Source organism: Thermobia domestica, chromosome 1, assembly GCF_964235325.1.
Source record: "Thermobia domestica chromosome 1, izTheDome1.hap1.1, whole genome shotgun sequence".
NCBI lineage: Eukaryota > Metazoa > Arthropoda > Insecta > Zygentoma > Lepismatidae > Thermobia > Thermobia domestica.
The window spans coordinates 154,374,567-154,386,046 of record NC_137454.1 but is presented as its reverse complement, the minus strand read 5'-3'; the positions used below and the strand labels follow the sequence as shown (position 1 = coordinate 154,386,046).

Here is an 11,480-nt window from a genome sequence, read left to right as displayed (position 1 = left end):
GACCTCTTGGACCTAGACGATTCGATTAATACCAACTAAGGAAACAGAAAAGTTTTGGAAAAGAATCAGTCCATCTCGGAAATAGTATGAGAAAGTTCGAGCAATCACCTGGAAGAAGACAACTGTTAATATCTACAGACAATGATGACATTACTCCTTTTACTTTGTCCTCGTGCTTCGTGATACTTTTTTTTTTTTTTTTTTTTGTTAGGGTCTTTCACCTTGCACAAGTCGTTTTTGTAAAAAAAAAAAAAAAAAAGTCTACACTTTGGGTTTAAAACCACATATTATTAAAGTATGATCATTACATAACGCATGTATACTATGAAATATATCATGTAATTTGGCTTCACTTCTTTCACGATGATAGATGTGCTAAAATGTGAATAATGCTATAAAAATATGGCTAGTGATGTATTTACAGAAATTATGTCGTCCCTCCTGTTGTCGAAAGGGCATTCTCTGAGTATATAATTCATTTCTGGAGAAAGATAGAAATCACTTGGTGCTAAGTTCGGTAAATATGGAGGGTGGGGCAAATTTTCATATCTCACTTGGTGCTAAGCTCTGTAAACATGGAGGGTGGAGCAAATTTTCATATCTTAACTACACTGTCTTCGCTATAGAGTCTTTGGCTGAATGACCTAGTGCATTATCAGCCAATGAACATTCCTTGGGGTTTGGTCTTCAGTTCTTGTAACCGAGCTGAGATGAGAATATCTCTTGACCCTCTGGTAGGTGGTAGTCTGTCATGATGATCCCCTCACAATACCAGAACACGGACAGCATATCATTGGCCGCAGACCTCTTCACCTTTGGCTTTTATGGGGAGGAGAAATGTTTTCATTGCGTGCTGATTTCCTTTTTTTCTGGGTCATAAAGATATACTCAAGTTCCATTCATTTTAACTAGACCGAAGATGTCCTCTTCATTACACTAACAGCGATCCAGCAATTCCCTTGATGTTCTCTCTTGAATTCTCTTGCGGTAAGAGATAAGCAGTCGTGGTACCCACCATGCTGACATTTTTTGAAGATAGAACTGGTTATGAATTATATTCCAGACGTATCCATAACTAACATCTATTTCAAGTCACAATACTTTCAGTTACTATTCTCGTGTCTTCTCCACTTCCTCCTTCTGACGGCATTATTTGTAAAAAATTGTTTCCCAGATCTATGGTCATCCGAAGTGGCCAGGTTAAAACTGCCGTTTCTAGTTGGATACCATCTCGTAGTATGGTCTTCCATTCTCATAAACTGCTTTCTTCACCTTGTGAATTTGTGAATGGTGAATGGGCATGACATGAAATGGACAGTTCATCATTTTCAGCAGCAAGGAATGATTGTTCGGACCGGCCACAGAATATCACAGCAGTTTCGTGAGACTCAAGACGGCACATTCAAGTAATTAGGTCGAATTCCTGTGGTGAAGACTGTGTAGAGTTAGGCAAAATTGAAGTGGTTGCTCATAATGTATCTGCCACTAAGTAATCGAGAGGCTGCAAAGAAACTACGCATGTCTGAGGTCAGTGTACGTATTATCAGGAAATGCCATGGCATCGTAAAAAGACTAAACAATCTCTCTCATTGTATGAAAAGGTTTAGGTTGCACAGCAAAAGGTCACTGTAATTGGCTGATAAGTAGCTAATGAAATCAACTGGTCAAAAATTAATCATAATGGATGACTTAAATTATGAACCGTGTGATCCAACACAGATACCAGGTAAGAATTCTTCAGTGGTATTTCTGGTATCGAAATTCCTGTTGATTTCGTAGAGAAACGCAGGAAAGAAATTCCAGTCAGATTTCTTATGTACCAAGCCCAGGATTGCGTTATCAGCTATCATTTCATAATTAAGAGTTGTTTGAATGACCAGATCTACCTGAAGGAAATCATTCGTGACATTTGTTGAAATTTTAGCACACACTAGCGGACAGAGGCATCCTCTTGTTTCGGCCTGATCTTGCGACAAGTCACTGTGCGTAAGTTTTTCATCAGTTTCTGAAAGATCTCAATTTTGCGTTTGTACTTAAAGAAAAAAGTCCACCAAATGTTCCCTTTTTACGCTCAGTCAAAAAGTTCTGAGCACTGTGTAATTGTGCATACTGTCGCGGTAGCAAGAATATCACAGACGTAGCAGCTTACAAACATGTATGCACATGTATTTCCAAGACAGTAGCAGCCGAACATGCGATAAAAATTGTTTTTAATCTTCAAAAACGAGCTTCACAAAGTAGACGTCCAAGGAGTCGATGCCATGGTACATTAAACGTTTTCTTCTAACAAAACTTTGTTTGTTTATATGCGTATTACGCACCCTTTAAATATTGGTTTGGCTAATTATGCCTATCAATATAAATATTGGTTTGTCGAAATGAGTAATGATACTTAATAAGTATTGATTAGTTGGAAAATCATGACGTATTTTTGCAACAAATGGTGCTGGTACGTTTTTGAAAGTAGAAAGTCATCCACATCTACGTTATTGCTGCATAATTTGACAGCTGACACTTTTATCTTCATTCTGAAAATAATTGCGTGGTTTGATTGAGTTTTGCAGGTTTTACAAGTTTTACAAGTTGAAGTGGAAGACCAAACTTTGCGTTTTCACCATATTTTACTGTTTTACTTACGCTAAATAAAGCACGCGCAACGAACGTGTGAAAAGTTATGTATAATTTATGGCGGCAGTGTTCTACAGAAACGTTAGTACCAGTGATGATTCACAGAATTCCGTTCTGGTAATTTTGATTCTCAATAAAGCTTCTCTGTGAAGGAAAGCGGGGAGGGGTACACCGAGGAGAAGGATGAGGTGAAGTGCATTGATCGAGTGAAACCCACGATACACGACACTAAACGGCGTGCCAAACATCTTGGCATTTGCAGGCGACGCTCCAAGTTCCCTTTAAATGCTGCTAGCAAATGAGAGGCCAGCGGTATTGCCACGTTTATTTTGTGCACATCCACGTCTATCCCCTGTCACCTGATCGCGCTGTAGTTTGTCTGCTTAGCCATAGCCACACCCATTTACCACTTGGCAATGTCGCGCACGAGCTGGAATTTTATTCGTTTAGCTGAAATGCCAAGATGTTTGTCACAGACTTTAGAAATTACAGAAACATTGAACATAAGTCATTCAAGCATACACAGCCACCTGAAAAAGATGGAATACGTAAGCAAGCTCAAGTTAGGGTTCCTCATGAACTCAAAGAAGTTCATTTAACGATGCTTGTAAACGTCTGTGACATGGTTATTAAACGTGAGGTAAACAATCATTTTTTGAAACGACTGATAATTGATTATAATAAGTAATTGTCTACAATGGCGTGTAATCAAATGGTCTTTGTCCTGACGTAATGATTCGCCTGAAACGACATCGAAAGAAGAGAGGAAGGTTATGCTCTCAGTGAGGTAAAATGTTAAAGGTGTCGTGTTTTCCGAGCTCTTACCAAGAAACCAACCAATCAGTTCGATTGTTCATTATTGACAGTTGGATAGTTTGAACTAATCCATCATCCGCAAGCGTCCAGAGTTCGTTAATCGTAAAGGTGTAAAGTTTCATCACGACAACGAGAAACCATACCAAAGTTTGTTCATCCATCAGACATTGTTGGACCTAGGATGGGAAGCGTTACCTTACCCACTTGTTCTTGCCTATTAAGATTTCCACTTGTTACATTCTTTTCAAAATCTTTTGAGTGGTATAACATTCAAGTGAGATGAAACTATAAAACAAACATCTTGTTCAGTTTTCGTCGACAGTAGGCCCTTTTATGAACGGGAAACTATGAACCTCACTAAAATATGGCAAAAGGTTATCCAACAAAACGGACAGTACATCGCTGATTGATCTTTGGTCTTTATATAAATAAATAACATTTGAAAAATATAGAAAATATACATCGTGACTTCTCCAACAGTTAAATAGTATTGCTTTCGATGTTTGGTTGAATAGGTGTTCAACTTCAGAGGTTATGGAATAAGGCCATTATTGAAATATTAAGTGGTGGTTGACTAATGATTTTCCAGGAGAAAAAGTAAATAAGACTTACATTAGCGGAGATATCGTAGTGCTGTGACGTACTAAATATATTTTCTCCTTTTTCTGCAAAATATTGGATTGACTTTAAATAATAAGTATTTAACCTACCGTGTTGCAGTTATTTCGTGTTTTATCTAATTTAAAATATTTCAGTAATAGACTTAGTAATAGATATGCGAAGTAATAGATTTTTAATTCTGTTTACGTATTTATTTTCAGAGATGATGATGATAGGCCTTCTATAAGCCTAGGTCGCAAATTTAACATCTGCACTCAGAGCAATCTGGTGTTTGGGAATACACTAAACGATGGTGATGATGCCAATGCAAATTCAAGCACCTCTTCCAAAGACACGTTACAGCCAGAAATGGAATTTATTGAAGATGAAGATAAACGAGGCTTATTCGAATCTCCAACTCTCGAAGAGAAATTCGACGAAGAAGAAATGCATAATTTGGATAGTGGTAATCATGAAGAAATGGAAGAGGAACAAGCGGAGGAAGAAGAGGAGGATGTACAAAACGACATAGACCAACTAGATTATGAAGAAGATTGTGCTGCCACTAGTAGACAAGTAAGAGAAATTAGAGATACAAAAAGCCGCTTTTTTTGAATCGATGGTTTTTTCACATAAAAGCCGGCTTTTTTTTGGGAAAAAACGAGAATTTTGGAAATTTTGGCTTTTTTCATTTTCATGATTTTTGTATCTAAATAGCTTTCTTATAGTATACTCTATAGTTGGATAAGAATTCCATGACCTACCGCCATATTTCGCTCTGAAATTTACCATCAAGATGGATGGAGCACATTTACGAATTAAAGCTAACATGAAGAATGTAGTATTTGAGGGCAATTTTAGAGGCTATTTAACTTCATTTTAACTTTTGAGTTATCGACTTTTTGTTTTCCTTTTCTAGATCATTTTAGTTTGTCATCCGTGTTTCATTTCTAAGAGTTTAGTACTCTAGCTTCTAGCGCAAAATTAAACTTACGTTTTTCTATATATCCGTCAAAGCGTACGTTTCTCAATATATCCGTCAAACCGTACTTCCACATTTCTGTTATACTGTAGCTGTGCAGTGATTTAGCAATAATTTTCCGGATACAACCTTGAATATCAATTTGTACAAATAATCAGTAGCGGATTTAGAAAAGTACTTTAGGAGGGGTTTCTCTGATTGTTTCGTTTTCTAAAAAGTCCGAATTTTATTTGGGAGGTGCTTAAAGTTTATGAGTACAGGCATAACTAATATTTCGTTTCGTTTATATGTCTAGCGATAATCTTCCGGATACAATCTTAAAGATCATTTTATACTGAGAATCAGTGGCGGATTTAGAGAAGTATTTTAAGAGGGGTTTTTCTTACTAATATTTAGTTTTTCTAAACATTCGTAATTTTTATTTGACGGGAGCTTAAAGTTTATGAGTAAAGGTATAACTAATAGATATTTCGTTTGTTTTAGACATTCCGTTACTTTGGGGAACAGGCTTCAGTCCGAAAGACCGCCCCCTAACCTTCGCAAAACAGTCACCGCTGGTAATTTGTAATAATAACGATTTAAAAACAATAAGAAAGGAAGTCGGCCAACTCACAATACACGCACTATTTCTACATTCACAGATAGAATGAAGAAAAGCTTTGTCAGAATGGTCGAATGCTGGGTTGAATCCCGGACTTCCCGATAGGAGGGCAAAAGCTAACCACTCAGTCATGTTTGTTGTGCAGTTGTATTTAGCGTAACTTAAATATATTCCGTAGTCTTTTTTTTTTCTTTTTTAAAGGGGGGGGGGGAGTTCCGTAATGATATGTTGAATCTCTCTTGTTAAAAATTCAGAAAACTTGAGGATTGGGTAAACTGTGGTGGTGGTTATATAAAACTTAACTGTAGAATTTGAAGACTATACAGAACCAAAAGCTCTAGATGTGCAGCCTTTAAGTGTATCATATAAATCTAAGTATTTGTCTTATGTTTTATTTGAATTTTATTTTGTTTCAAAAAGAGGGTATGGAATATTTTGAAGTAAAAATACTGCATACAATTTTGCTAGTTATTTGTGTATTTTTTAAAAAAGAAGTGTTTACTTTTAGGGTTGGCTGGTTTACACCTACTTTTTTTTTTTGGTTTAAACCAAAAAAATAAAAAGAACGAAAAATGCGAATCGTGTGAACTGCATGGTAACGTTTCCACATATCAAACCATCTGCATTAGTTTTATTTCCTTTTCACCTTTTAATCAAGGTTCCCATGTTCAATTCTCGGTCGAACCACTACCCTTCTTTCATGCGTAAACCAAGTAGCGGTTCGGGAGCTTCTCAATTTAAGAAATTTACTGACCCTACTTCTTTAAGCTTATGCGACTTCTTCCAGGATAACCCCGTTGTTGCATAATAACACCAAGGCGAAACAAACTTATTTCTGTGAATATGTAATATAAATACATAGCAAAATATCTAAATCAAAAAATCTGGTTTAAACATCCCCCCCAAAACGGGATTTTGGCGTTTTCAAAAACAACCATGGTTCTTACCAACTCTGCTTACTTTTGTATATAGGAGGTTAAAAAATTCTTATATACGTTGGTTAATCCTTTGGAATTCATAAGTAAATATGTTGAAGTAAAATTGTTTGAAATATCTTTTCGAAAATCATGGTTTATTTTCGAGGTTTTATATTATTATCAGCATCAACCACTAATTAAATAACTTTTTGTGTTATAGAGAAGCAAAACAAAGTCTGCTTTATCAATTTAAAACAGAATTTTGAAAAAAGCCCAAAATTTCCCAAGCAAAAAAGCGAAGCAAAAAAAACCGATTTTTTTTTTCCAAAAGAGCCTGTTTTTTTCCGAGCCCTTGCATCTCTAAAGAGAATATTATTAATTTTTATACTATTCCTTTATTATATATATATTATTACTATGTACAGAGGTTTTTGGCCCGGAACGTACCGTAATAATGTTTTTGTACCTTTTATCAAGAACGAAATCATTTTTTCTTTCAAAGCAGGTAAATTCTTCACAAAAAGCAGGTGCTTTGTAATATATAATTTCCCGTTGTGTCTAATAGAATTTTCTAGTGCTGATTCTGATGCACTAAACGGAAGTTTTCGAAACTAAAATAAATTTCAATTTTATCAGCTTAGCAAGCATAAGTCCAAATCTCCAAACAGCCAGTGCGTGCTACAGCCCTGTCAACGATTATTAGTAGTACATTTCACAAATCGTGTAACATAACAGAATATCTGATTCTGTAGCTGAGAAAGCAAACTGTCAGTTTATGTTTTTTTTTTTTTTTTTTTTTTTTGTACTGAAATCCAGGGATATTTTGCAGTTGACTTCAGAGAACACGAAGAGAAGGTGGGCAGCATAGGTTAGATGACTTCCTTGCGAAGGTAATGTCCAAGAAACAAGAATATTTTGATTTGTGGCATGTTGTAAAAAATATGTTTAATTTTATCCCACGACAATGTCTCAGTGGAGGGCGGGTTGTCAGTCAATAGGACATTTATTTTAGAAAACCGAATCGAAGATTCTCTGGTAGCACAGAGGTGGGTGCATAATGCAATTTTGTACTACGGAGATGAGAAATCTGTTCCCATTGATCGAAGAATCCTTCTCTCAGTTTGTTCAGTTCGGAGACGCTGTGAAGAATACCTTAAACAGAGACGAATCCAAAATGCAGAGGAAAGTAAAACCAAAGGTGAAAAAAGAAAACTAAGTGCTGAAGTTAAGAAATTGAAAGCAAAGAAGAAACAAATGGTATTATGTTACAAACAAGAACAACACGCTCGTAGATCAAGTTCAAGAACTGATAGCAAAATAGAATTCTGTTTAAAAATGTAAATGTGTGGATTAACATCTCAGAATTGGCAATATTAGGACCGATAGTATTAGGTCTCAGGGAGAGTTGGCAATATATTCTTGATTGCATGTTATATTGCTTTCTTATTGTTTTTTTTTTCCAAGCTAAAAAAAGTCTAATTTGCAATGTCAAGGTATGTGGTATTGTATCATACATATATTATTATATACCTACATATGAAATTTTGTGTAAATAACAATTACTTATATTGAACATAACAAATATGTAAATGGTAATTAAAGAGGTGTGCTGGACGGCTTATGGGCATGGATAGGGAGGCCTTTAAAAAGTGTATGATAGAACTTACCCCATATTTTTCCATTTATATTCAATAATTTATTTCAAGGAAAACAAGAATTTATGTCAGGGAATGTCAAGGAAAGTCAGGGAAATCCATCTTTTTTGTGGGAACCCTGTCTGTTTGTTCATGTATCACTTTCAATCTACTGAATGTTGTGCTGCGAAGAGATGAAGACAGGAGAAAATATTACATTTGCCATCAAATCCTCCAAAATCACCTAAGAGAAATCTTAGATATAACGGCTGTAACAATATCTCCATTCTCAATTTCGCTATGAGGCTTGTAAATCCGTAACTCTTCGTTGTGTGGAAGTTAAGAAACTAATTAAATTAAGAAATATTGAACTCAGTTTTTTAAAGCTAGAAATAACTGCAATGAAGGTTGCGAAGTACACGAGTTCCATTACAAACTAAAGTGCAGGAAATTTAGTTTACCATGATTTAATGGTTTTTAACCTAGTGAAGCGCTAATGATGAAATAAAACAAACAAACAAAAAAAATATCCTTTAAAAATCTCTGAAGTTAATATTTATTCTTGGTAATATTTTGTCTACCAGCAGTTTCTACGCAATAAATCAAGGAAAGTAAAATATTGTGCAAATAAAATTAACGTACTATATGACTGCATGTGCTCCATTGTGGTCAAGTAGCTAACGTACGTGTGATACTAGCTTTGGATAAAATCGTAAGTAGTGGGCCAAGTCCTAATTTCAATTGATCCCCTTGGTACTGTTGATAATTATAGAATTCCTTGTCCTTGAAGTTAGAATACTTTAGATCTTATAATCTTTACGTATTGTTTCTATAGACTTAACGCCTCTTTCAGCGCCCAGGTCATATGAAGCACGCGTACAGTTTTAACTGTAGAATCCGAATCACACGTGGTCGCAACAGTTGTTTCTGTTTGTATATATATATAAAGTGAGATTCGAACCACTGTTCGGGGCTTAAATTCGAAAAACGTATCATCTTCGGGAATTAAACCTGTGACGAGAAAGCACGTGAGTTAGTTACTAAGAGTTACTACTTCTACCAGAATTCGAACTCAAATGTGAATCCTTAAAGATTAGGAGTTACCACGACTGATGTTATCATGTGATCCTCTCAAAGATTTTTGGCTCACTTAATATTTGTGAAAAAAAAAATCATGAGTCTTGTGAATTGTTTTGCTAAAGCAGTTGGATGTTGAAATTGATTTAACATACATGATGTCTCCTTAGAAGAAGAAAAAAAAAAATGCTATCAGAATTTTCCATAAATATTATTTATTTGAAATAGTTGAGTTAGTAATTTTAAACGACTCACCTGGTAAGCTCTTATGTTCGTATGTATGAATAACTTTTAAGAATTACAAATTGACGATTAGATTAAATCACAAAATTCGTTGTAATATTATTAAAAGCGACTATCAGATAAGTATCATAGTGAACAATTTAAATATGCACATGGACCATAATAAAATTTCATAATTTCATTTCTTGTTTTCATTTCCAGAATGACCAAGATGATGATGAAAATATACTTGTTCAAAACAAACATAAAGTGAAATACAGCAAGAGGCAAAGAAGAGAATACCGATTAAAAAAGAACCTAAGAACGAAAAATGCAGCACTGGTCAGGAAGCAATTACATTCGCAAAGCGTAAATGCGGCTCGTAAAGGTTTGTTGCTAATGTTAGAAAGAAACTATTAAAATATTTATATAGTCACCTTGGAGGAAACAAGTGGACGACTTCCGCATAGTATTAAAATTAACTCTTCTTTAGACATTGTGACGAATTTAGCACTTTTGAATCAACAATTTTGGAAAAAAACAAGATAGATGTTGGCTGTTAGGGTCGGCGAAAGTGTAATGGTTATGAATATATTCCTATGCGATATACATCCATTTATTTCCAAACAAATTCCTCATTTCGCAAATAACCTCCAAACATACCTTGAAATCGTACTAGCATAATCGGCATTGTGTTCTGATCCCTTCAATATCATGCTCCTACAGATATGTACTCCGCAAAAGATCACATGGACTACTCAGACTACCGGGCAGAAGCCTACACCATTTTCCAACTGCATCTATTACAGATCTTTCCAAAAGGAACCCATCTATGATTTCCTTACAGAAACTCACAAGTAAAGGGTCTAAATGGATGAATCGAGTTGCGGGATAAGACATAGTGCGGCTGATAGAAGATGTGAAAATATGTGTATGTGCAAAATTATAGTGGCTGAGCGCCAGAAGAAACGGAGGGGGAGGGGTCAAAGTTGGCGGAAGAAGGGCTATGCTATGTTATAGAAATAAGTTATATCAAATAAACTATTGAATCGTAAAAATAGGGAAAGATAGACAATGCAAACGGTAGTAGTTTCACATATTGGCAAAGGAAAAATGGGCAGAATAGATCATGAACCTCCGGCGCCATTTTGAAATATGTGATTTTTTTTAATGGAAACGTAGTCATGTGATATCAATTAGAGCCAGCATGTTTTCGAAAAGTCAATTATGAACTTTAGTGATCGTTATCTGTACTTATTTGGAAAATTTATGGTCATCTTAATAGTTATTTACGAAATTATAGATCTACTACTTCCAGTTTCAATAGGGTCCATCTCTTATACAGGGTGCGGCACGTAAAACCGGCCCGTAAAGTGAACACATAAAATGAAATGTAATGTATTGAATATGATTAACTACAATACATAAATGAAATGTAATGTATTGAATATGATTAACTACAATACATAAATGAAATGTAATGTATTGAATATGACTACTCACCTTCACAGCAGGTGCTGAAAGTGTCCTCCGCTCACTTCAACACACATGTGAGCACGATTGAGGAGATTCATATACCCTTGTCAGTTCTTGTGTTGTAATGCTATTGGTGACTTCCTGGATTTGAGTTCTTCAATTGTGTGTGGATTTGTTTCGTATACTCTTCCCTTTAACAGTCCCCATAAGTAAAAGTCACACGTGGACAAGTCTGGTAACCGAGGAGGCCACAAGCCTTTGCTGATTGTCCTCTCTGGTGTAAACATCTCATGCACAAGGGACAATGATGCAGCTGATGTGTGGCATGTTGCACCGTCCTGCTGAAAGTAACATAACTGACGCTCCTCTTCGGTCAAGTGTGTATAAAACTCCTCCAGGATTCCCATATACACGTCACTGTTCACTGTCGTCTCAAAGAATATGGGCCCAATAACGCGTGTGGCGGAAATGGCACACCAAACACCAATCTTCTCATCATGCAAGGGTACCTGATGGATTGCGTGTGG

The 11,480-nt window shown here is 35.7% G+C and overlaps 1 protein-coding gene across 2 annotated transcripts in view; it reads left to right on the top strand.

Annotated features, from left to right (window-relative positions):
- Nucleotides 1-11,480, top strand: part of LOC145690164 (uncharacterized) — a 165,102-nt gene that overhangs the window by 70,605 nt on the left and 83,017 nt on the right. For both annotated transcript variants that reach the window (XM_081764789.1, XM_081764799.1), the window contains 2 exons: nucleotides 4,266-4,620; nucleotides 9,700-9,865. In XM_081764789.1, coding sequence (XP_081620915.1) covers nucleotides 4,266-4,620; nucleotides 9,700-9,865 — 521 coding nt within the window. The remainder of the gene's footprint in view (nucleotides 1-4,265; nucleotides 4,621-9,699; nucleotides 9,866-11,480) is intronic.